Here is a 23,425-nt window from a genome sequence, read left to right as displayed (position 1 = left end):
AAATGTAAATTATTTAAAAATGTATTTTCATAGGAAACATAGAATCTGAAGAGAAGTAAGTCACAAAACATACATCATGCTATTTCCTTCTCTTCAACAAATACAGGAAAGGTGATCATCTGCTGACAGAAAGTGAGGGCAACATTACTTGAGCAACATCTCTATTTTCAGATAGAGAAAATGCTAGAGATCTTAAGAAGGTTGCAAATAATTTATGGGTTTTCTTGGATGAATTTTTAAAAAGAATATACTGTTATTAACGTTCTTTTATTTTTAAAGTATATTTGTTACAGATGACAAAACTTCTAAACAAAGGGCACAACTACCCAAAATACCAAGTTGGATCTGATATATATGGATCTGATATGTTTAACTTGTCAGTTCCTTAGTATCCTTCAGAAATTAAACTATATATGGAAATGAGAAGGCTTTTTTGGACCTCAAACTCCCACAATTACTCCAGTTACTTTTGAGAAATAAAGTGTTATTAAGACTTTACTGTCATATTTGTGCTATAAATTAATCCTAGATTTATCACAAAAGGTGTCTGCAGCATTTTGTAACATGTTGAGAATAAAGCTATTTTGGATCAGCATAAAGGGAACATTCCACAGATAAGGTAACTTACTGGAAACAGTAATCAATGAATGCAGGAGAGGAGCTTCATCAAACATCCAGGGTAACCCACATCTGATTAAGTAAAGGGAGGAAATATTTAATGTTAGAAGAGTGATGTAGGGTCTTAAATTTAGGGGTAATTTTTTCAGAGGTTGAATTTCAGAAATTATGATTAAAAAAAAAGTTAAAAGTTTCTGAGACTAAACATTGTGCTTGATCCATTAGTCAAATACACTTTTGCACAAAAGGATGATTCTAATAATTAACGAAAACAGCTCATGGTGCCTAAGATTACAGCTGTGATTTTGAAAATCTTACAAATTCCCCTTTCTTTTTTCTGAGAGAAGTTCAAATTTTGAATCAAATTATCCTTAAAAGAAATATGGGAGGATTAGAGCCCCTGTTTCTAAAGCAAAGCTTTAGAAATTCAGGTCTTGAGAACACACTGGCATTCTGACAGGATCAAGTCTATAGAGCCTACATTTGTCCCTTCTCTGCCTGAACAGACTGTTATTACACTTAATTAAACTATTTATTCATTATGAAATATATACTTTAAGCAATGTATCAAGTTATGGTTCCTATAGCATATGTTTTCCAGCTGTAAAAGTGGACTGATGCACTGAGGAAAAGTAATGGAGAGACAGAAGTTGGGAAGAATGTTTGATGGCAAATGGACTTGGCTGGTACAGGTCTATGAATGCCCTTCTATTACTGAAGCATGATGTAGCACTTAAAGCATGTTGATGTAATATACAAAAATTGGAAAGAACAGAGGAAAGACTCTTCTAGATGGTTCCCTCAGTCTGATAGCACTGGAAGGCTCCAGAGTGACATTCCAAATATCTTGATCAAGATTTTTAGGTAGCTCTCTAACTTATATTAACACTGCACATCCACCTGATAACTCTGCAGAGAGGTGCATTTTTTTGCAAGGTTAAGTACTATATTCTTCTGTCACCAAGCCACTTGGGATATTGATTTCTCAAAAAAAAAAATACAGTGGCCATTTTTTTTTGATATTTAGTGTGTTGAACCACTGGCTGTGCTATGCTTCTTCCTTCTTTTGCCTTACCCCAGCAATTTTAAGAAGTCAGATACATGCTGGTGTCACTGGGGCCTCTGGGAGTTGGACAGCCCTAGAAAACCAGATTTCATGCTATCTGTCTTCAGTAGATTAATGGAATTTCCTGATGTGCAGGTAACAACTTCGCAGCACAAAAATAGTATTGCTTCAGATTTTCAGATGTTCTACTGCTGGCAAGTTTTGGCTCTAGAAATAAGTACTTGACATTGCAAGACACAATCACTGACCTGCCAACCTAGCTGTGCTTAACATCTTAGAAAGTGCGCTACTTTTTGTAAATTTACTACTTGCATGTAGCACTGGAAGGAATACATATTTTGGGTGGTTTCTCCAGTTTAGCCCAGAAAAATCTTCTATAGTGCCAGATGCTGATGATATACACACTAAAATGTGAATTAGACTCAAACTCAGTTTTGTTGGTGGTTTTCTGCTACAGAAATAACATACAGGACAAATAACACTTTCTTGTAAAAAAATATTAACATACAATGTATGTGAAAAAATAAAAGTAGAAGAAAACAGTATTAGGAAACTCTGATTTACAACCAAACAGAGCTGAAAAGAAATTCTGGTACAGTACATGCAACTACAGTGTAATGAAAAATCACCTCATAAAATTTCTGAATTAATTAGCTTTTGTTCTTTAGTCTGTATTTGCCACTGAGTATCTCTTTGTTATTTGTTCCTGACGTCTAATAGGCTGCCTGCTTTTCACATAAAACAAATGTCTACTTATGGATTTCTAATACATTAAGCAAAGTGAAGTAATTATCTACTGTGGTACATGCCCCATCAAAATTAGTCTGACAGTACATTTGGTTTGGTCTAGATATACAACATAGCAGAAAAATAGGAAATCTATAGAATTGCTAATACACATTTTGACTAAACTGAGGTAAACATGTAATTAAATCTATAGGTTTTCGTTTTAAAAAACCCCAAAAATTACACCTTTCTAAACTATGTGGTTCCATTTATGAGATACTGAAATATAGATCCTGCAAATAAGGAAAACAAAAATCAAGTGTAATTCAGCTTTTACATAAAAATATTTAGCTAAATTTAGTTTTAAATGATGAATGAAAAAAGTTGTTGATCTATCATAAACATTATCATACTATTTAACCTACTAAACAGTGCCATTCTAAATAATTAAAGGATTTTCAGATCCTTGGCACCATAGAATAGATATTTCTGCAGTAAACTGTAAAAACGACCCACAAGAAAATGATGTACTATTTTAGAGTATTATGAAACAAAATTACTCTATATTGTACCTGTTGTACTCCAGAAGAAATTAAGGGTGGCAGGTATAATAACAACAAACTACTTTAGTGGTTGGAGTACACAAGAAGAGATGGATTTTTGACACAGTCAATAGGCAGGTATATCTATATCAGAGACTCAATTTCTCATATTTAAGTAGGTCAATATTACCTTTTCAAAACAGTTACAGATTACACAGTGAAATACCACAATATTGTCAGAGGATTATACTACAATCACCACAGCATCACAGTAAAGTGTGATAAAACAGGTCTGATATCTATTACTGAAAAATACAATAAAGGCCGTGAATATCAATTATCATCATTAGCACCTCCAGAATGAAAAATTTGGCAAAGCTTTTATGCTGTACAATTTCTGCTATGAACTCCTAGAAGTGAGTACAGCTGCTCTTCAGCTTCATAGGCAACTAAACATACTTGAAAGCACAGGATGTCCTCAATACCATAGGGGGTATTGTTTGCTTCTGATTCAGTGAAGGAATTTTACCCCTTAGCCAATGAAATTCTCCAGTTTCTTTGCCTTCTTGTTGGTCATTCAGACCGTGGTTTGTAGCTCATGAGAGAGACTTTGTCATTTTAACAATGTCTCTTGACATCTTGTTATCTCTGGCTTTATCTGTTCTTCCCAACTCTTTATTCCCACCATCTTCATTCTATCTACTCTGACTTGATCATCTCATACTGTATCAGGCCATTTCACCATGCTAGCTTCATAGCAAATCATATTCAGATTCATATTCACTAGTCAGATCATATTCATTAGTAGGAAAACAGCAGGATGAACCAAGTATTGGACCTGGCCCAAGAGAATGGGAAGGAACATACAACTGCTGGTGGGAGAGAAAGAGGAAACAGGACGTAGATTAGCTTGGGCTACTGTGGAACACCAACCACATATAAAGAAGCTAAGCCTTCCAATGTTGATCTTCTAAGATTTTGTATATTCTGCTGAATATAAAATTGAAAGTATTTCCAAGAACTACACATTATTTAAAACTAATTCCTTAATAAACTGTAGATTTTAATACAAATATTCAAATGCAAAACCACAATTCATGTCTTGTTTTAATGATGCCAGTGAACTTAAGAAAGAATACATAGGCGCAGACTTAAAGTAATAATTTTTGTCTCCAAAACTAAATTGTAAGAACATGTACAAATATGCGTTACACTTTGCCTTTACCCAAACTAGGAGCACTCTAAATATCCACAGAGCCCCATTCACTGTTCACCTTCAAATCACTATTTAAAATCCTTTTCCATTATGATAAAAACACATGAAAACCTCATATACGCAACTGCTAGGCATCTGTTTTCCTGACTGCTGTTTTCATACTGATGAAAACATACTGGTTTCATACTGGTTTGATGATCTCTTGTGCTTCCCCGTCTAGGTGTTTTCTTCCCCTGTCAATGGCAGAGTTGCCCTGTAGATTGTGAGGTGTTTGCAGTAAGGACTGCCCCTCTGTAGCATGTTTTTACTCTAAGGATCAAGGAGTCCAGGGATCTACAAAGCTCTACACAGGACAGCACTTGACTTCAAGGGACAGAAGGCCTGAATATGGCACTTTCTCCTTTCCCTATGACTGAAACATTCTGCAGGAAGGAGTCAATCAGCATGAAGAAGGATCTCTAGCCACTGATGACATCAGATTATTTGTTACTATTAACCAACCCATCTTTGTTCTGATTCTGTTCATTCCAGCTTTTTTCTGTTTTATCTCATACTATATCTCAGTCACAGACATAGCTTTTTCCTATTTCCTGCTCTACCTTCTTATTTCATTCATTCTTCTATATGGATTTTTCATTTTTTAATGAAATATTCCCTAAAAATATTTAAGTTCTTTGTAAAGCCTTGCATCTTTGGTTTTATGGGCAATGTAGATCTCCACTGCAAAGAAGCAAATACTTATTTATGGGGCGCCAAAAAAAGTGCAGTGACAGAAGCAGAAGAAATTTTTATAGTCTTCGTGAGGCTAGTTCTTGAATATATGTATTAATCCTGTGTCTTCCTAAAAATAAAGGGTGAAAAACTGAGAAAGGTATCACAAAGAATCACAAAGTCTGAGAAAACACTACACAGTTGTGAATGTTCCAGAGTGCAACACTTTCAAAGTGTTTCAGCTATTTAGAAAGAAGACTGAAATGTAACTTGTACAAAAGTAACAGAGCAAAAATATCTTCATGGGAATGGAATTCTATCTACTAAATTTTCTTTGATCTTATGAAGAGGGATATCACTAAAACAAAATGCTGAGCACCAAAGTCAAATTCAAATGCAAATTGAAAGCTCAATTGAGATTAGACATGCAATTTCAACAATAAGAGAATCTGGCTACTAGAAGAAATGCAAACCAAACAGGGCTTCAAATAAGGTGTGGTTGCTTTTGTGGAAGTCAAAATTCAGTCAATCTTTGAGCTCTCCTTTTTTTCAATAAGAGGCATGTTTTATTCAAACACACATTATCAGGCATCAACATCAGCGTTGATGGTCTGCTTATCTCTTTGGCTTTGAAATCTATGTATCTCCTGATGTTCAGCCACTCCATGGCCTCAGTTCTACCAATCTTGCCTTTGTGCTCTCCTGATTTCAAAGTTATTGGCAATGGCTGGCTGTTCATCATACATTCTTTTGTAGTACTGAGTAAAAATATAATTAACTCTTCTGAAGCCTCAAGACCTCCTTTCAAATCTGCGGTAAAGCAGAAACATTACTTACCTCTTATTGCTTAGTTTCTATAGAACTTACTAAGTATTGATACTTTGGGAACTTTGTTTCTTCCTAAGGTTTTGAGGACTGGATCACTAGCAAAAATAGGTTCTTTTCATCACAATGAATATAATAACTACAAATTTTGTGATGAAATTCAATATGAGTCTAGGTTATTTCAGGACATTTGGTGCATCACTCCCACAGGAAAAAAAATGCAGATTGCAACTGCATTAATGAAACAAACAGAGCTAGAGCACGGCCAAGCATTGCTCCAGTACTTCCCATAATGTTTAATTATTAGCAGGCTTCCAAGCACAAATGCTGAGCCACTAGAGAACAGGCTCAGGACATTTTATTTGCTAATAGAGACATAGCCATAGAATCTAAGGCTATAAATACATGACAATGTCCTCCCCTAAGAACTGGGTTAAAATATCTCTTTAATAAATCTATCCAGTTCTATCTTAAAGGCCATTGTAGAATCCTGAATACGATACATAAATTGTTCCAGGGCATAATAACTACACTGGCAATTGGAACTTTGAGTTGGAAGCTAGCAACTTTTAGTCTTTGGCAACTGTATTAACCCTCTGTTGGCAAAATTAAGAGCTACCAAGAGCTTATATAATTTTTTTATCATGAGTAGCTTCTGTGTCAAATGACTAAGTTCCTCCTGAATTGCTTCTGTAGTGTATAAAGGACTAAACTGAAAACTGTAAATTTCATGTTTCAGGACATCTTTTTTCTAATTCTTTGAAATCTTTCCAATATTTCATGTTCTCCTTGAAGTGCTTTAAACACAGCACTATCACAAAAATTTTAACGAGATGTGCACAGACATGTTCTATTTCTACTTGATGGTCCTTCTCTTATAAACATTGTATTATCCCATTTGACCATACACAGCACTGAGAATTCCTGTTGAGGCAGTGATCAGCAATGCCCTTTTTTTCCAAGTTTACTACACTGTACCTACCTATATTAAAACAAATTGATTTCTCTACTATATGGGGATTAAGGGAACTTTTGATTTGTTTTAATTTTTTTCATACCCAACTTTACCTGCAAAGGATTTGTAACGTTGTTTGTGTGATCAAGCACACTATACATGAACAGAAAGCCAGAATATAATTCCCTCTGAGAGATCCCTTCTCTTAGGGCCATTGGTGTCTTCCCAGAAATGAGTGCATTTTGATATCTGCTTTTGAGGCTCTCCCTAATACACCCAGTATACTGATTAATTCCATGTATTACACTTCAGTGTCATAGATTGTCAAAACAAATCCATTGAAAGATCCAAGTAAACCATGTCAACACATATCATTAAATGGCCTTTTACAACAGTCTTATATTAATTGGTAGAGTTCACCTCTTCTGTTTATTCTATTTTTCATTTGTCAAAATCATCTTTCCATGGAATAATAGAATAAAATAATTTGTATTATTTTGGATATGCTAGTTGTAAATTTGTAGTAACAGGTGCATTAAAAATGTGGTTAAGATTAATTCTGTTGATTTTTAATAGGTAAAAAAAATATCTACATATTCTTCCCTAACTCAAATTAATTATTGAATATTTGTGAATGTTTTCTGTGATTCAATGAAAATATTCAAAGTTAGAAGGATTTTTATAGGACTGATTAAAATACCACTGAACAAAATTGTGGCATAATATGCTACCTTGGGTTTCTCCAGCTTCAAGTACCTAAAGCTTCATAAATATGTTATTTACAATATATGTGAATATCAACTAAAATATTCCAGAAAAGCTGTGATTAATTAGCAACATAAGGTATTTCTATACTCTTTATCCATATTTCTCCCTACTTGTCTTAAAACTTGTGAGAAAACAAAAAACGTACAGAATTATCTTGCATTTATGGCCAGTACATACTCTTCCCTTACTCCCACGAATGTCACATATTCCAGCCCCCTTTTCTACTTTCAAGATATTTCACTTGCCCTCAGTCTGGTCCCTGATGCTCTAAAGTGCTGTATGATAGTAAATGTGTGTATATACAGAGAGATACATATACACACAGGCATCCTAAAACACACCCATGCACCTATACACTTGTCATCACAAGAAAGACTTTTATATAAATTTGGATTGTTTACTTGAACTTATGTGTGCAAATGTGTTACAGGTTAATGATTTCTAAACTGGTGAATGAATCATAGTAATGATGCTCTGGGTTTTTAATGTTTGTATTTAGAGCTTGTATCAACACATATTAGCATGTCTTGTGCAGTTGTAGCAATCACAGCAAAACTAGAATGCAAATTTGGTCTTTGGCTCTGTCTTTTGCTTAATATTTGTGGTTAAATTCAAAGGATGGGGAGAAGGCTTTATTGTACAGAGGCCAAAGTCCAACAAGAATATAATAAAACTCTGCCAAAGAAAAATTTTCACAATGAAATTTCTAGTAAAATCTCCCTTCTTTAATCAATGTTCTAACATAGCAAAGCAATGTTAGAGAACTAAGCTCCCATAATATTGAAGAACTATCAGAATACATTGGATTAGCTATATTTTAATTTCAATCAAGATTATATCATCTATTTGATGCTGATTTAAGAATACACACTCAAAACATTTGACACCTAAATCAATAATGAAGTACATGTGATTCCCTGCACTTCTATTCTTAGTGATTCATTTGTAAACCGTGTAGAAAGAAAATTAAGAGAATGTGTTGTCACATACCATGTTCTTTGAATGGAATGAAGGTTTTTTTTGATATTACAGCATTCTTTTCAGTGCAAGGTTTTGGTGAAATTTCTTGAGTGGTCAGGAAGCCTTGAAGGTATATCAGCTAAAACTAAGTTTCTAAACCTGTAATTCCACACGTAGAACTGGTTTATCAGCTCTCAGAACTGAATCAAAACAACTCTGTTTCTCTACTATGTTCTTTTCTTAGTAGTAGTATTTTGTGGCCTAGTTCTTGTGTTTGTAACTTCTTTTGCCATTGAAAAAACTCTGTAGAAAGCAAGCTACTTAAAGAAGCTTCAAAATATATTTCCCAGCCTCTATAATACACCATCATTTTCACATATATGTACTTTTCAATTGCATGTCATGTTAACGTGTTAGGAAATGCCTTATAGCAGAAGATCGTAAATACATTCTCTACTCACATTTCCTTCACATGAAGGAAATCACATGAAAAAATTGGTACAACATCCAGACATTCCTGTTGTTTCAATAACAAATAAAATAAATAAATAAATATAATAATTGCAGAAGGCCAGTTCCTAACAATAGCAAATGTCATCTGATTGCATCACAAACAAGACTTGGCACAGAGAAGTGTGAAGAGGAAACTGAATGTCGCTAAAGTCAATAGCAAAACCTATGTCAATTTCAGCGCTCAAGAGTAGGAATTGAGTTTAAAAGTAAATAGGTATGCATAATTAAAGCTGAAACTAGATAAGTTGGTTTTTCAAGGAAATGAAAGGAACTGCTCTCCAAAACTGAAAAAAACAAGTTTCTTAAATTACTTTTCATATACTGTCAAGTACAGGTTCTCACAGCATTGCATTTATTCTTTTGCTATATGGTTTTTGAAAGCCTGTGAAACCGGTATCTGCAAAAACTCTGTGTTAAGGTAAGCCTGAAGAGGACATGTTCAGAATCTTGCAAATGAGATGACTAATATACATGAAACCATCGGACTCAATATCCTGAGGCATGAGCATACTGTCACCACTGACTGGTGACTCAGAAGTGCAAATGCTTCCTTCAATCTAAAAAACATTAATGTGGGAGAAAGACAGATGTTACTAAGGAATACAGGACTTAGTCTACGAGGATGAAAATTATTTTCTGTTCCTGCATGCAATCAGCAGTACAGGGGAAAAAAAAAAAGAAAAGGCAAAATTGCTTCTGATTAAGTAAGTTTCTGTGTTTGTTACTCCTCCTATTGTATATGATTTGTATCGCTGTAAACTATCCTCTCCATGTATTTACAGAGCTAAAAGCTGAACTAACACACTTTCCATTAGCTGTTTGGATATGGATAGTATTTACATAGAGATTGAAGAAATGAAGCTCTTTTACAACTAGAAGGTAGTTTAACTAAACATGCATTTTTTTGTACCTTGGCTAAATCACTTTAAATTGTCTAATCTGATATTTATCTTCAGTTTTTCATCACTTAGATTTATTTTCTCCAACATGAACAAAGCATGTTTGATCTCCAGGGCCCATTATTACAACTGCTAAATAAAGGAGCACAAGGTAATTGTGTAACGCTATTTCAGATCAAAATACACTTTGGCCAATATGTCTCTTTCTTTGATATATGATGCACATTTCCAATTTTTACCACGTTTACAAAGCTTAGTGTCTATTTGTGTCTGTGTTCAAAGAAAACTGCTGACTGAGATCTACCAGGAGTTTATCTTGTTGCCACTGATTTTATCTTCCTCCTGCCTTTTTCACAATTAGTACTGCATATTTTGAGATTAAATCTGTCTGGAATATGCTTTATTCTACTGAACAATCTGCAAACAGCAGTGAACAGCAGCATGGTACTATCACCACTTGGAATGTAGTAGGCTGATAATTTTCCTCATAGAAGGCTCACAGGGATGCAGAAGAAACATGACATTTTCTTGAAATAAGCCAGTATAAAGATCTGAAAGGTAGATTATAAGGTTATTGCTGAAGGGCAGATTGGCCACATGCAAGGACTGTTTATACAAACTGTGTGGAAAACTGCGTATAATAGAGTGTTTCTTGGGAAGAAGAACTATTTCATGGTCATACTAATTAACAATTTTTATGAAATACAGTGTGGAAAACTGCGTATAATAGAGTGTTTCTTGGGAAGAAGAACTATTTCATGGTCATACTAATTAACAATTTTTATGAAATACAGTGAATGGAAATATTTGAACCATCAGTCAGTGTAGAACAACAAATACATTTTCATAAATTTCTGAAGTGAATCTGGAGTTTGAATATCTGAAAATATAATTTCCTTCAATTTTATCAGGCACTTCAATAAAAGAGGTCTTTCTCTGCAAACAGTGCCTATCATAATTTCTTGCAATTTCTCTCAAGTCTAATTAAAAAAAAGTCACTTTGACAGCTCATTCCACCAGATGGAACTGTTCATAATTCATTTGTAAATGTTCTTATTCAGACATTAGCACATATATTATAGACAGCATGCATAGTATATATATGCTGAGAATCCACACCAAGATAAAAATAACAGAGCTACTAACCACACTAAACTTTTTCTAACTTAAGAGGGAAGACAAAATTTTAGTGATAAATTCATTTAGAGTAGAATAATCAATGTGTCCTGTTTGGTGAACTTTTTTTTTCTCCTCAGAAGACTGACTACTCCTTAGTGTCCAAGATTTTTGCTTCCTAAATGTTTCAAAGTTGAATGTTCGTTAAGAAGGTATTGCATGAAATATAAGCATTGGTAATAGGAATTTTGGAACAGGAAATAATTGATTAATGCCATGAAAAGCAAAGAGTATTTCTTCACAATCAACATGCATGCATTCTTTCTGCGATACACAGCAGCTGACTCTTTTTTATTTTTCTATGGAAAATTGCATCTTTACTGTGAAATTATTCAGCACAGTTTACACAAGCAAAGTGTTGAGATTAAAAGCCAAATGCTTAATGAAGATTAAGTGAAAAATAACGTTTAACTTATTTTAGCTAACTAATTAATAAAGGAGATTTATTATACAATAAACAGGATAGGTGAGAAAAGAATCTCAACCATGAAACGGGATAGTCCTGCCAGCTCATGCTGGGAATCTGTTGGTAAGATTACAAAAATAAATTATCTCAAGCAGACTCATCCTCTGTTCTCTGTGGATAGACCTTATGCTGAAGATGGACCTCCTGAGTGAGGGAGCTTCAAATCACTTTTTAGCAGGTCTTTTGCCAGAGGCATGAAAGCTCTGCTTGGACAAAGCAGAGAATCAAGACATTTTGATCTGTAATTTTTTGCTTTTAAACTATTTCTTAAGTGGTAACAAATTCAGGAGAAAATGCAGACATCAAATTATTTGATTTCATTGGTAATAATTACATGTAACAAGTCTCAAATATACACTGGCTTGTTTGAGAAAGTGACTTGAAAGATGCCATTTACACAACGTGCATTGAAACAATATAGTCTTTGATTCTACAGAACACTTATGGAGATTGGGTATACAATGGCAGTCAGTAATGTTCAACTAGAAGCTAAGACTTCTTATATCTAATAAATGTTTTATGTACATTCCTTGGGAAATTATGGCATTTTTCGGAATGTTTTCCTAAATTTTATTAGGATTTTAAAATATTACAAAAATAAATAGTATATATGTTATACAGTATCTATAATAATGCATAAAATAAATTATGGCATATATTATAGCATAATATTGAAAAATATTATAAAAATTATTAAGCATCTCTTTTAAGATACACTAATATTTTACTTAAATTTTGTTAATATTTAGTATTAAGAATTTATCTCATTAAAATCTATTCACTACAGAAACAACAGTTTTTAGTATCATTGTATTTGTATAAAACTATGAATGACAGCATGATGAACAAGCTCCATCTCTCAAAGATGGAACAAAGCTTAAGGAGTGAATGTAAGTGAACCAAATATCAATGGCTGTCTGCTTTTGTAGATCACTCTATTTAGGTGCTTATTGCTATAAGATGACTGTGTCTAACTTGAAAAGGAATATTCCACATCAACATGCTTGTAAATGTATCCCCAACCAGCACAGATGGCATAAAATGCTTAATGTTGTTTTCACACGACATGTCACGCTGTGGGAAGATATGGCTGGAATAAATACATTTTATTTTGTCTTCTGACATTTTTCCATATTATTTAATTATTCGGAGAACAGTTTACAAGACAACTTCAGTATGAGGGGTTTCTTTTATGTGCTCACAAGTCACTTCAATACTTCGTCAAAAATGAAAATATATTTGTATTACCTGTAAATAAGATAACATTAGGTGGCACTTGGTTTAGCTTTTGTATTTTTCCCAAAGGAACAGGTGATTATAAGCTTACTTTTCCCTTCATCTACATATTCTGAACAGTCTACGTAATAAGCAATTATTCAGATATCAATGTATAGATTCAGAAATTTTTTCTTTCATTGCCAGAAAAAGTAAAAATTGATTCTACCCTATTTCTACTGTCTTTTGACAACAGAAGAAAGAAACTAACAATAGCTACATGCAGAAGCAGAAAGAAAAAAGGACAGATTCTGTGTCAGCTCTGTGCAGATGCAGAGGAATCAAGTACAATAACCTTTTACATGCAGTAGTCAAGAAATAGCACTGCACAGATACTTTTTTTCCTATTGCAGAACAAAGAGCCTGAGTTCATGCATCACTGAATGTGAGACAGCAGCTTCCCATCAGGGACTGGCTCTTGGGGAACCCACAGGCAAAACAATGCAAACTGTAATTAGAATACTTTTCTCTCCCATTTTGGGAATAAACAATCTTTTCATTGTTCATGTTTACACAAATAACAAAATGCTCAGCTGCGTTGTAGTAACTAAAGATGATACAGTAGCAGCCTTGTTATAAATAATATATATGCCAATGTAATTTAGGATTTCTAATTAATGTAGAAATTCTTTAAGCACTTTCAGCCTCTTGGATTGCTCAAGCATGCATTTTCTGCATACTACATGACTTAGATTCTGTAATGTCTTTTCTGCTTAAATATTTTCAGTTAAATGATATCAAGTATGACCACTTTTAAAAGTGGTCATACTTTTAACTTCCTTTTCAAAGCTTTCTAACTTTATATTAGCTAATATGCTGGGGAAGCAGTAAAAAAAAAATCTGCTTGTCTGACCTCAAGTAATAGCTACAGAATTTCTCAATTTTATTTTGGTCCAATAAAAAAATAGTGGCAGCATTTTTATTCCTTAAATTATAATTACTTTGTAGTCATGGAAGTATTTGCATTTTAAGCTAGCCCTCTCCTGTTATGTTTCTTCCTTACAAGTCCTACCTACCTTTAAATTCATTATTTACTTAAAGAGACAAAACACATGGGGAAATTTAATATGTAATATCAATGCATAGCCTATTTATAAATGGATGCTACACTTCAGAAGTGAAAAACAAAGCTATTAATATTTTATTTCTACTCTCAATTATGCCTCTAACATACTGTACAAGGTACTTCACTAGCTGGGGATGAGTTAGGAGATCTAGTATACTTCACCTGAATTTTATGATTCCCTTTAGGTCATTTTGTTTGGAATGCACGCTATCATAACAACAACTTGTATCAGTATGATGACTAACACTACTTAACATTAGATGACTAATAAAAAACTAATTGCAATTAAACACCATGGTCAGTTTGATGTGAAATAAATTAGTTCATCATTTGGACTTTGTGGGTAAGAAGAATGACCATTTCATTGAACAAGCAAATGAAATCAATAGTGTGCTTTTAAAATCTATACTACATATGACAAAATAAAATAAAGATTCATATACAGGCAAAGATTTAAACTACTTTGGTTACCTACAGCATATGTGCTTCTTCATGAGAAGGCATCCAACCACACTATAGGTTCTAGCTTATGTTCTTCAATATTATTATCTTTATTTTAGGATACACTTGACAAAATGACTGAAGATATCAAAAGGGCATAGGATGGAGTCTTTCTGGAACACAAGTCAGCCTTGAATGGATTTTTATTTCCTGCTACTGTATATTCTTTACCATATAATATAAAATTGTAATGGAGAGATACCTTTGAGAGAATTTCCTGACAAATCTGACTCATTTAGAATGACAATGTATTTTTGAATCCATTAATGCCTAGTTCAGCTGATTTAAGTGACAGATACCCTTAGGACATGCAAAAAGAAAAAAAAATTCTCACTTAAAATATTGTTTCCCTTTCTAGTTTTGGAGCAAAAGAGAACTTGCAGATGTCATGAAGTTAAATTTGGTACACAGAATTTCAAAAAAGTACTTCTATTTTCTGGCCAAAGGTCACAGACTTTGGGGATGTTAAATCCTATGTTTCACTAACAGAAAATGGAACTTGATTGTCAAAGAATGGAAGCAACTCCTCTAGAAATGAGGTCCATGGTTTATTTCCTGAGGTCCTCTTCAGGCAACACAGGGATTAGAGGCTATATACCAGCTATATATGGAAGGAAGAACATTTTAGTATATAACACTGAATTTCATACAGTATCTCAGACAAGCTACTGTGACCATGCACAAGCTTATGTGCCTCCTGAAGTAGGCTGAGTGCAAACTTGGCTTCAAGCCTAGTGATACACAGCTCTGAATCTCAACCAGGGATGACTAGTATGAGCAACATAGCTTTGAGCCTATCGTTTTTTTACTTTAACAGCAAAAATAAAGTTTTTTTTAATGTTCATAGTCAGATAAGATGATCTAGCAATTAAAAAAAAATTATATGCTGTCAGGTCTTGAAATCATCTTAAAACTGCATTCTCCTTCAGGATAAAAAAAATTAAAGATCACTTTCACTTTTTATCTCTTAAAAACCAGATCTGGATTTTTTAAAAAAGATGTCATTGCAATAAAAATTGGGAAGATTATTATCTCCATCTTATACATTTTAGACTATATGAAACAAATTGAACTAAGGCATTAAACTTCACAAATTAGAAAGAGATGGTGGCAGCTTCTTCTGTACCTATAAAAAGGGCAGAGAATCACCCAGCACACTGAAACTCAGGGTTTCTTCTCAGATTGATAGGATTTATATCTGCATTTCCTACTTCACACTGAAACTGCTCTGATCATTATATTATGCATTAGCCTGGGTTTTATGCAGTAGTTTGTATTTTCCCACTCTGCTCTGGTTTGCATCAGTTATTTAAATGCTTGCTGACACAGATAAGATGCAGAATTTTCAACTCAAAAAACATAAAACATTGAAACTCAAGTTCTTGCACTAAGAAATATTTTTATGTTGTATAATAGAATAATATTGTTGTACTTAGTGGAATAACACCTGAAAAAAACCCTGAAAAAACATTGTCAAAAGATATTGCACTTCAGATCTGCTTTCTGTTTTCAAGGAGAAATTCAAATCCATACTTGCTAGGTTTTGGTGGGTACTTTAATAAATAGTTAGAGGGAATCAGTTCCCTACTAATGTTATAATTTAGTCCCTTATTTATGAATTACTTTCTATTTTTCTCCAAAAACTAGTTAGCAAAATAAAGTTTGCAAGTAGTTTACATGTAAAAAAAAAAGCACTGACTTTCATAAAGTTCTCAGTACTTGAACTACTTTGTTCCACAAGATTAACAACATCTAATATGAGCTTAATATGTGTTCATACCATCTTCTATGCTCTAGGCTCAATTCCATTCAGCCTGGAGTCAATAAAAGTCACTGATATCAGTAGATCTAAAATATTGATTTCTGCATGTATTAAAAATTACAGCAATAAGTACATAATCATCTGATTACATTACATTACTTCAGGCAGAATTTAGAATCTGAATCAAACTCATGGGTTGGCTAGTCTTATTTATACACCTTACTTCTTGTTTGTGGCTAAGCACCTTAGGTGTTTGGTGAATAAGAAATGAATTCACCATTCATCTGAATGGTGAATATGAAACCTATACAAAACTCAAAAGATTTTTGAAGTGTCTTTACTACCTGATGAGGAAAAGCTGATGATTTTACTTCAGGTATTTGCTGAGATTTGTTGGAATTTAAAACACTGACTGCAGCTCAAGAGGCAGTCTCTCAGAGTTGTTACATTCTCACTGTTGTAATTTGTAGTTTCTTCATGGAAGTGGAAACTAAAAAATAATGACGATATTTATATTTTATAATTTATTTTAAATACTTAAATAATAACGGAATGATTATTACTAATGCTGTTCTAGTTACAAAAATCATTATAAAGCACTTGAATTCAATAGCTAAGACTGACTACCACTATCTTTTCCTAACAAATGCAATTTATAACTCTAGTGTACTTTGAACAGGTGGAATAACTCTTGAGGTGCCAAAGAATTTCTAAGCCTTGGATATACAGTGTAGTCCTTAAAATACAAAAGCTGGACTGTAAAACACAGCAGTAAAATGTACCAGCCAGATAGACAATGGCCTCATGCACCTATTTTTCAGCATAATGGGGAAAGGTTTTGGTACAGAACCAAACCAAGATTCATTCCTTATTCAAGTTTATTTTCAGTTTTCAATTTGAGTAAATATAACTCCAGTCTCTAATGTTTTGTCCATGTACAGAGCACACTGTGCAGTTTAACTGCCTTTTCTTGGAAGTGCATAGTCAATCATTTCATTATTGAACCTGTGGTTCTCTGCACTCTGGCAAAAAGGGTCTTCTTTCTTTTCAAATGATTATTGATTCAGATAATAGTTCAGATTACACTTTGATAACATGACTTATATCCTCTAATAGCACATGCAGACCTTCAGTTAGGCAAACTGAATCACCAATTGTACGCATAGTCCTGTGATTCTGTTGTGATGACTAACTTGGCCACTTCAGTTAATTAAAAGGCTATACAATTGTTCATTTATGGGTGATCCAATTCTCATTAAAGCTAAAATCAACGGGAATCCTTCCTGGGTCTAACTGCTCTCCAGTTACTAAATTTGGAAGGATATTATGACCTAAGTTTTAAAAAATATTAACACTGTAAGACATGGGCAACAAAGCTATAAGAACAATGACAAAAGAAATTTAGTGACATTGAGTGCTAGAGAGTTATGCCGTCTAAATTAGCCATTTTTCCCTGATAGGTTCTGTCTGAAGTAGCCCTACTCCTTCTCACTCTGGTGATCCCTCTACTTGCCCTTCTAAAGGAAGCCCACAAAATCCACAAACTTTGCAGTTACAACCAGCCATCAGAGAAAAGAATTCTCTGGACTGCAGTGCCACCCAGAGCAGACACCAAGTGCAGGGGAAAGAAAAGGGGCAATAAATTAGTCTACTAGTAACAATGGGGTGTTTTAAAAAATACATTGCACTCTTCACACAGATGTAGGCTCTCAAGTTTTTTGTGCAGTTAATTTTATGATTTGTAGAAACCAGTATGACTCATTTTAGATTAAAAGAACTTTGGCTAATTAGAGAAAAATAAGAAATGGTCCAGTTATCCCAAAGAAAAACTGAGCCAATTTTCTTTGATAATCCATAACTGCAAGTGATTTAGAAAAATACCGTTTTGGTAAAATATAGTGGTGATTTCACAATTTGAAGCTTTGTCTAGTTATTGCTTCCAGCTTAGAATGGAATTCAGTTATTTGGATATGAGCAATACAAAATAATTTTACTTACTTTTTTTCTTTTTTTAGTATGTACTTTCTGATAACTTATTCCACACATTACAATGCACCCTGAAAAATTACAATAGTGCATACAGTGGAAAATCTATAGTTTTTTAATTAATAGTTGATCGAATTATGATAATAACACAATACATCTTATGATATAATAATATAATAATAGTCCTGTGATTCTTCAATAAAATATATTCTATTGAAGAGCATATAATAACCTACACATACATTACCTTAAAAATGTGCAACTTAACAAAAAATTTATTATATGATTTTTGTCCACAAGGCATTTAAAAGAAGATTTTATACTATTTTTGCTTTAGAAATTCTTAGATTGGTAATATAAGAAACCAAGGAAAACAGAGAAGTTCTGATTTATATATATATATTGCATATAAAATTTATATATTAGTTAAAAAACAGTGATTGTTCTGGCAACACACAATCTGCTTAGGCTGATTTCTGTTATTTTTGTTTGCATAAACAGAGTTACTGTTACATAGCTTTGATCACAAAGACATGCTTTGCACACTATACAATGGAAAAAGTTCATTCATGTACTTTTCTGAACCTTAAGACTAATGGACTTCTGCACCTGTTTGTGCAAATGAGAGTTTTAGTTCCCATTCCACTCATCCAGCTGTGACTACATACCCAGTAGTTTTACTTCTGACTATTTTCCTATTCTTTTCTATCAGATTATTTTTGCTTTGGAGAAATTTTTGGTATTAGAAGTACTAATAAGCAAAGAAAATTATTTTGAATCAATCTTAATTTACGTGAAAAAATAGCCCCAACAACAACAGCCCTCCAAAACTATATCAAGCCTCTGGTTATTCCACCCAGCATGCAATTCGGTGTTCTCTCACTGACATAATTTTGTGTTCATGGCAATAAAAAAAATATAACTGCTTACTTTGTTCAACAGTTATATCTCAAGATATATTTAAGTTCAGAAAATAAATTATCCTTAAAGCATCTACTGAGATTTTTATTTTACAGTAAGGCATCATAAAAATGATATATATTCTTTATATATCCTTTACATTTATTTGCAAGAATTAGCTCTTCTAACATGAAAGTCAGTCAAATTTCTTTTCTAAGAAGAAATTAATTGAGAGAGCTTACTTGAAAAACACAAAGTGTATAAGTATTACTTTAGTGCCAATATTACGACTACACAGTGAATGGTTGGACAATGAAAAAATCTACAAATATATGAGAATTCTTGATACAGATCCATCCCAAATTTTCACATCACTGGATTAGTTCAGAAAGAATAGCATGAAAAAAAGCATTTTAGGTGACTATCAGGTTATTTCCTTAATGAAACAGGCCTATATCAATAAAGACACCAAATTTGCAGCTTCATCTGGACTCCATAGGTATGTGGTATTTCCAGCTTATGCTGAAAGAATTTCATTATAGCAAATCAAAAACAGAGAAAACAACTGTAGTAGAAAAGCTACAATAAACCAAATAGACAAGAAATTCAGGATAGCAATGATTTATAAAATCTCTTGTCTAAGCACATGAAGGCTCATTTACAAATTTAGACTTGCAAAGGAGCTGAAATTTCATACAGGTTTTGCTGAAAACATTGTACAAAAGAATTTCAATTAGTCAGAGCACCAGGAATCTGGTTTTCCCCCGACAACGTAATTCCGAGCAATTTACACATTAATGGCACACCCCATTTTGGGTAAGCTGAGCCTGACAGATAAACTGCAGGCTCACAGATGTCCATATATCCACCAAGTAACCAATCCTTACTGAAAGTAGCTCCTCCATCAAAGTCCCTCAGTATGGTTGCACCTGCAATCCTTTCCTAACTAACTTCTGTTAGAATGAGCCAGGTTAAACAGAAAGATTAAAATTCTGACATATTTCACAGCTCCTTGGGGCAAGGAACTATGACACACACAAGTATACCAACTTTTGAGCAGTTTGGGCAAAGGTCCCTCATTTGTCTTCTGTAGAACCATCTTGATCAGATTTGGCTGCAGCTATAAAACAAGTCTACCTCTACTGTACTTTCCCTGTTATAACTTGCACATATAAACTTTTTTACACCCACAGAGAAGAAAGATTCTTTGCAGTTAGGTACCACCATCAGCTTCTATCCATGCTGATATTTAGCACATTAATTAGTGTACATATGTGTATACAGCAAGTGTTTATGAAATAAATCTTTACAATATTTTTTCTTCAAATTACTATGAACTGCACTTAAATGCACTTTATTTTCACTCAACTGCATATAGGAAAGTCTTAAATGGAGACTTAAACAGATAGTCCTAAGTAGATAGTCTTAAATTGATAGTCTTAAGTGGTCTATCAATTTATAAATAGCCTCTTTCTTAAATGGAGATAAGATTTCAACCCTAAAACATTGCAAGTTGACCACCAGCTCAGATCTGCATAATTAAAAACTTCCATGAAGAACATGGCTATAAATATCCTGTTGCCTGCCTCATTTAAATCTTTCCTTTGCATTCTAATCAGATAGAAACAGGATCCAATTCCCAATTTGAAAAATAAACACATTAAAGAAAATTAGTTTAGGCATCATTACAGTGTACATACACGAGTGTCTACATTTTTTTTAATGGACACTTGCTATACAGCATTTAAGTACTGACAGTAATTTCTCTGTGTGGCTAATTTGACCACACATATTGCAAACTGTTTTCATTTTCCCTTATTGTCCTCTAATGAGCTCATCAAGAGTATATAATTAGTGCAGTAAACTGCATAACACAGGCTCTGCCCTAAAGCAGCCAAGCAGAGTTCTTGACTAGCCCACTTTCCCACTGGAACTTAGTACTGTTAATGGCCCATGATCAGTGGGAAGTATATCGAGGGATATGCTCTGGTTTAAACAGCTTGTGATCTCTGGCTCGAAGCAACAGTTCTGGGGCCATCACCATCTGTACTGATACACAAATGAAAGTTGTTCTATCTCTTTTTAATGAAGCTACCGAGGTCAATTAATAATGGCTTCAGATGCCTGAAAGACATGTATGACTGAGCAACTGGATTCTAGAGCAATTTCTCTTTGTGTATAAAGGTTTTAATATTCTCTGCAGCAGGCAATCCCAGAATTCTCTGCTAAAATCTGAACCTAGAAGTAGACATGAGTTTACAAAGATACATCTTATAAAAGTAAGAACACATTGCAGACACTTAAGAAGGGCTGAAACATAGATATAGATATGGTGTAACAGTCAGGTGGATTTCAGCCTAGGTAGCTTTGGAGGACTCAGTACTTGAGAGGTATCATTCTTCCAATATACAGCATATCATAACAAACTAGCACACTGAAAAATAGGCACCTTGAAGACTAAAGAATCTGGTGGCTTAGATTTACAGCATTTGCTACACCAGTGTCAAAGATCCATATAATAAAGAGAATCTCATGTAATATCTGTTATCATATAGAAATTCATTCTAATATTTGTGATCTGTATCCTGCAGGAGATGGCTATATTAACACAAGGAATTACCAAGATACTTGTTCTTGTCACAATGTTTCTGTCACTCTGTTTGTGACACCACCAGCCCCCAAAATATGTGGAAAACTGCCAATAGCCCAGAAACAGCACTGCGGTACTATCTTTACTACTTCACAACTGGCATCAACAAGCCCTCTTCAAAGGAGATGTGGTATAGACTCTGAATAAGCAATTTCTTCAATACTTTTACAAGTTAAAAGTAAGAAATTTCTTCCAGAAGAGTTGGGCAGCATCTGTGCATACCCATTAACATAAGTGTGTGTGTGTGCATCCATCTGTATACGTGTAAGCATACATACACAGGCCTATGCATACATGCAGTTAATGTCCAGAGAATCAGCCTTGGATATTTTCCTAGAGTCAACCAATCCCAGTTATTAGGCAGCGCTTAATCACTGGGGACAGGAGTAACTACCAGGAATGTAAGGCAAGGAGCAAGAAAAGCTAATGAAGAATGCATTGAAAATTAAGGCAAAAATGTGAACTCTGTGAAATCTGACATCACCATTCCTCTCCAATCACTTCTTATTTATCAGAGCCTGCATAGCAAAATAGCACACTCAGGAGCTTCTCTGGTAATTAGTTTATCGGGGCTCTAATCTTCTTCTGCAATTAATCATGTAAAATCTTATCGCCAGTTTAATTTTAATACCTGCTGTTCATCTCTAAAGAATAAAGTACAGATATGTATTGTGGTGGAAACAGTTTTCCACTTCAGTAAACACTTAAAATCTAAAATAAAAGTTTAAAAAATCTGGGTACAAATGAAAATTCTTCATGGAAGGCTAAAGTATCATTATAATTCATCTTCCAGTGTTGCTGCAGCAGATTAGGAGACTTCACACCACAATTAAAAGTGTTGGAAAAAGGATAATTAACAGTAACATAAGAAAAAAAAAATAGAATAATCTGTTTAGGGTTTGCTTACATGTATTTAGATTTTTCTGTAAATAAATAAATAAATACATACATACCAGCACATAAATTATAAAGATTATTAAACATACATATTTGCTCAACATCAATAACTATTTATTTATTTTGATTTTCTACAAAAGCATTTGCAAATAAAATGGAAAATATATAAAGCAAAATCAACAAGTATTAAGGATATATAAATAAAAAAAAATAAGTTTATCGCACAACAGTAGGGAATTGTTTGTCACATTCTTTCCTGGATGACATTGCAAGCAGCATTAGATTTTAAACAATGACTCAAACAGTCATGAATTAAAAAGAAAAAAAATACCCTAGACCTAACTTATTATTCTACTGAGTAACAAAGCTGCTATTGAAACTGAACCAAAGAGGCCCTTCAAATAGTTTTTTTCAATAAGTAAAATTCCATAAAGTTAAAAAACCTGCAGTGTTTATAGAAACAGCATAACAAGTAAAAATCTTTGATTTTTAATTAAGTATTATAAAATATTCCTGCTTTTAATATATTCTCATATCTAAAGCAGGAAATCTGGAGTTTATAATATTTTCCTCACAGAAGAAAGGAGAAAAAAATTTGAGATATTCCTGCAAGTCCTCAGGAGTGAAAGAACATAAATACTGACGAGAACAAACTGGAATTATAGAAAACATCCAAGTTAAAGTAAATTTTTACTCTTCCAGATCAATACACTTCTGGTTGCACTTCTAGACATAGGTTAGATCTACATTAGATCTAAAACAGGAAAAATGAAATTTTATTCTTCATTACAATTCATCTCCATTTTTTTCTTTGGAGCAGAATCATTAATTAGAAAAGAAGTTTGAAAAAATCTGAAAAGACATGGACATAAATCAGGCTCTTACTTTGAAATAGAAGATTCTGTTATTGAAATTAATTTTTTATTTCCTGTACCGAAACAAGAAGA

The 23,425-nt window shown here is 33.5% G+C and overlaps 1 protein-coding gene across 4 annotated transcripts in view; it reads right to left on the bottom strand.

Annotated features, from left to right (window-relative positions):
- Positions 1-23,425, bottom strand: part of PACRG (parkin coregulated) — a 210,588-nt gene that overhangs the window by 55,815 nt on the left and 131,348 nt on the right. Inside the window, exon 5 of one of the 4 annotated variants that reach the window (XM_031061107.1) lies at positions 629-690. The exons of the other annotated variants lie outside the window; for them this stretch is intronic. Coding sequence (XP_030916967.1) covers positions 641-690 — 50 coding nt within the window. The 3' untranslated portion in view covers positions 629-640. The remainder of the gene's footprint in view (positions 1-628; positions 691-23,425) is intronic. 4 annotated transcript variants of the gene reach the window in all.

Source organism: Geospiza fortis, unplaced genomic scaffold (genome assembly GCF_000277835.1).
Source record: "Geospiza fortis unplaced genomic scaffold, GeoFor_1.0 scaffold41, whole genome shotgun sequence".
Classification (NCBI taxonomy): Eukaryota; Metazoa; Chordata; class Aves; order Passeriformes; family Thraupidae; genus Geospiza; species Geospiza fortis.
The sequence above is the reverse complement of the archived record's forward strand: the minus strand, read 5'-3'. Positions and strand labels throughout refer to the sequence as shown.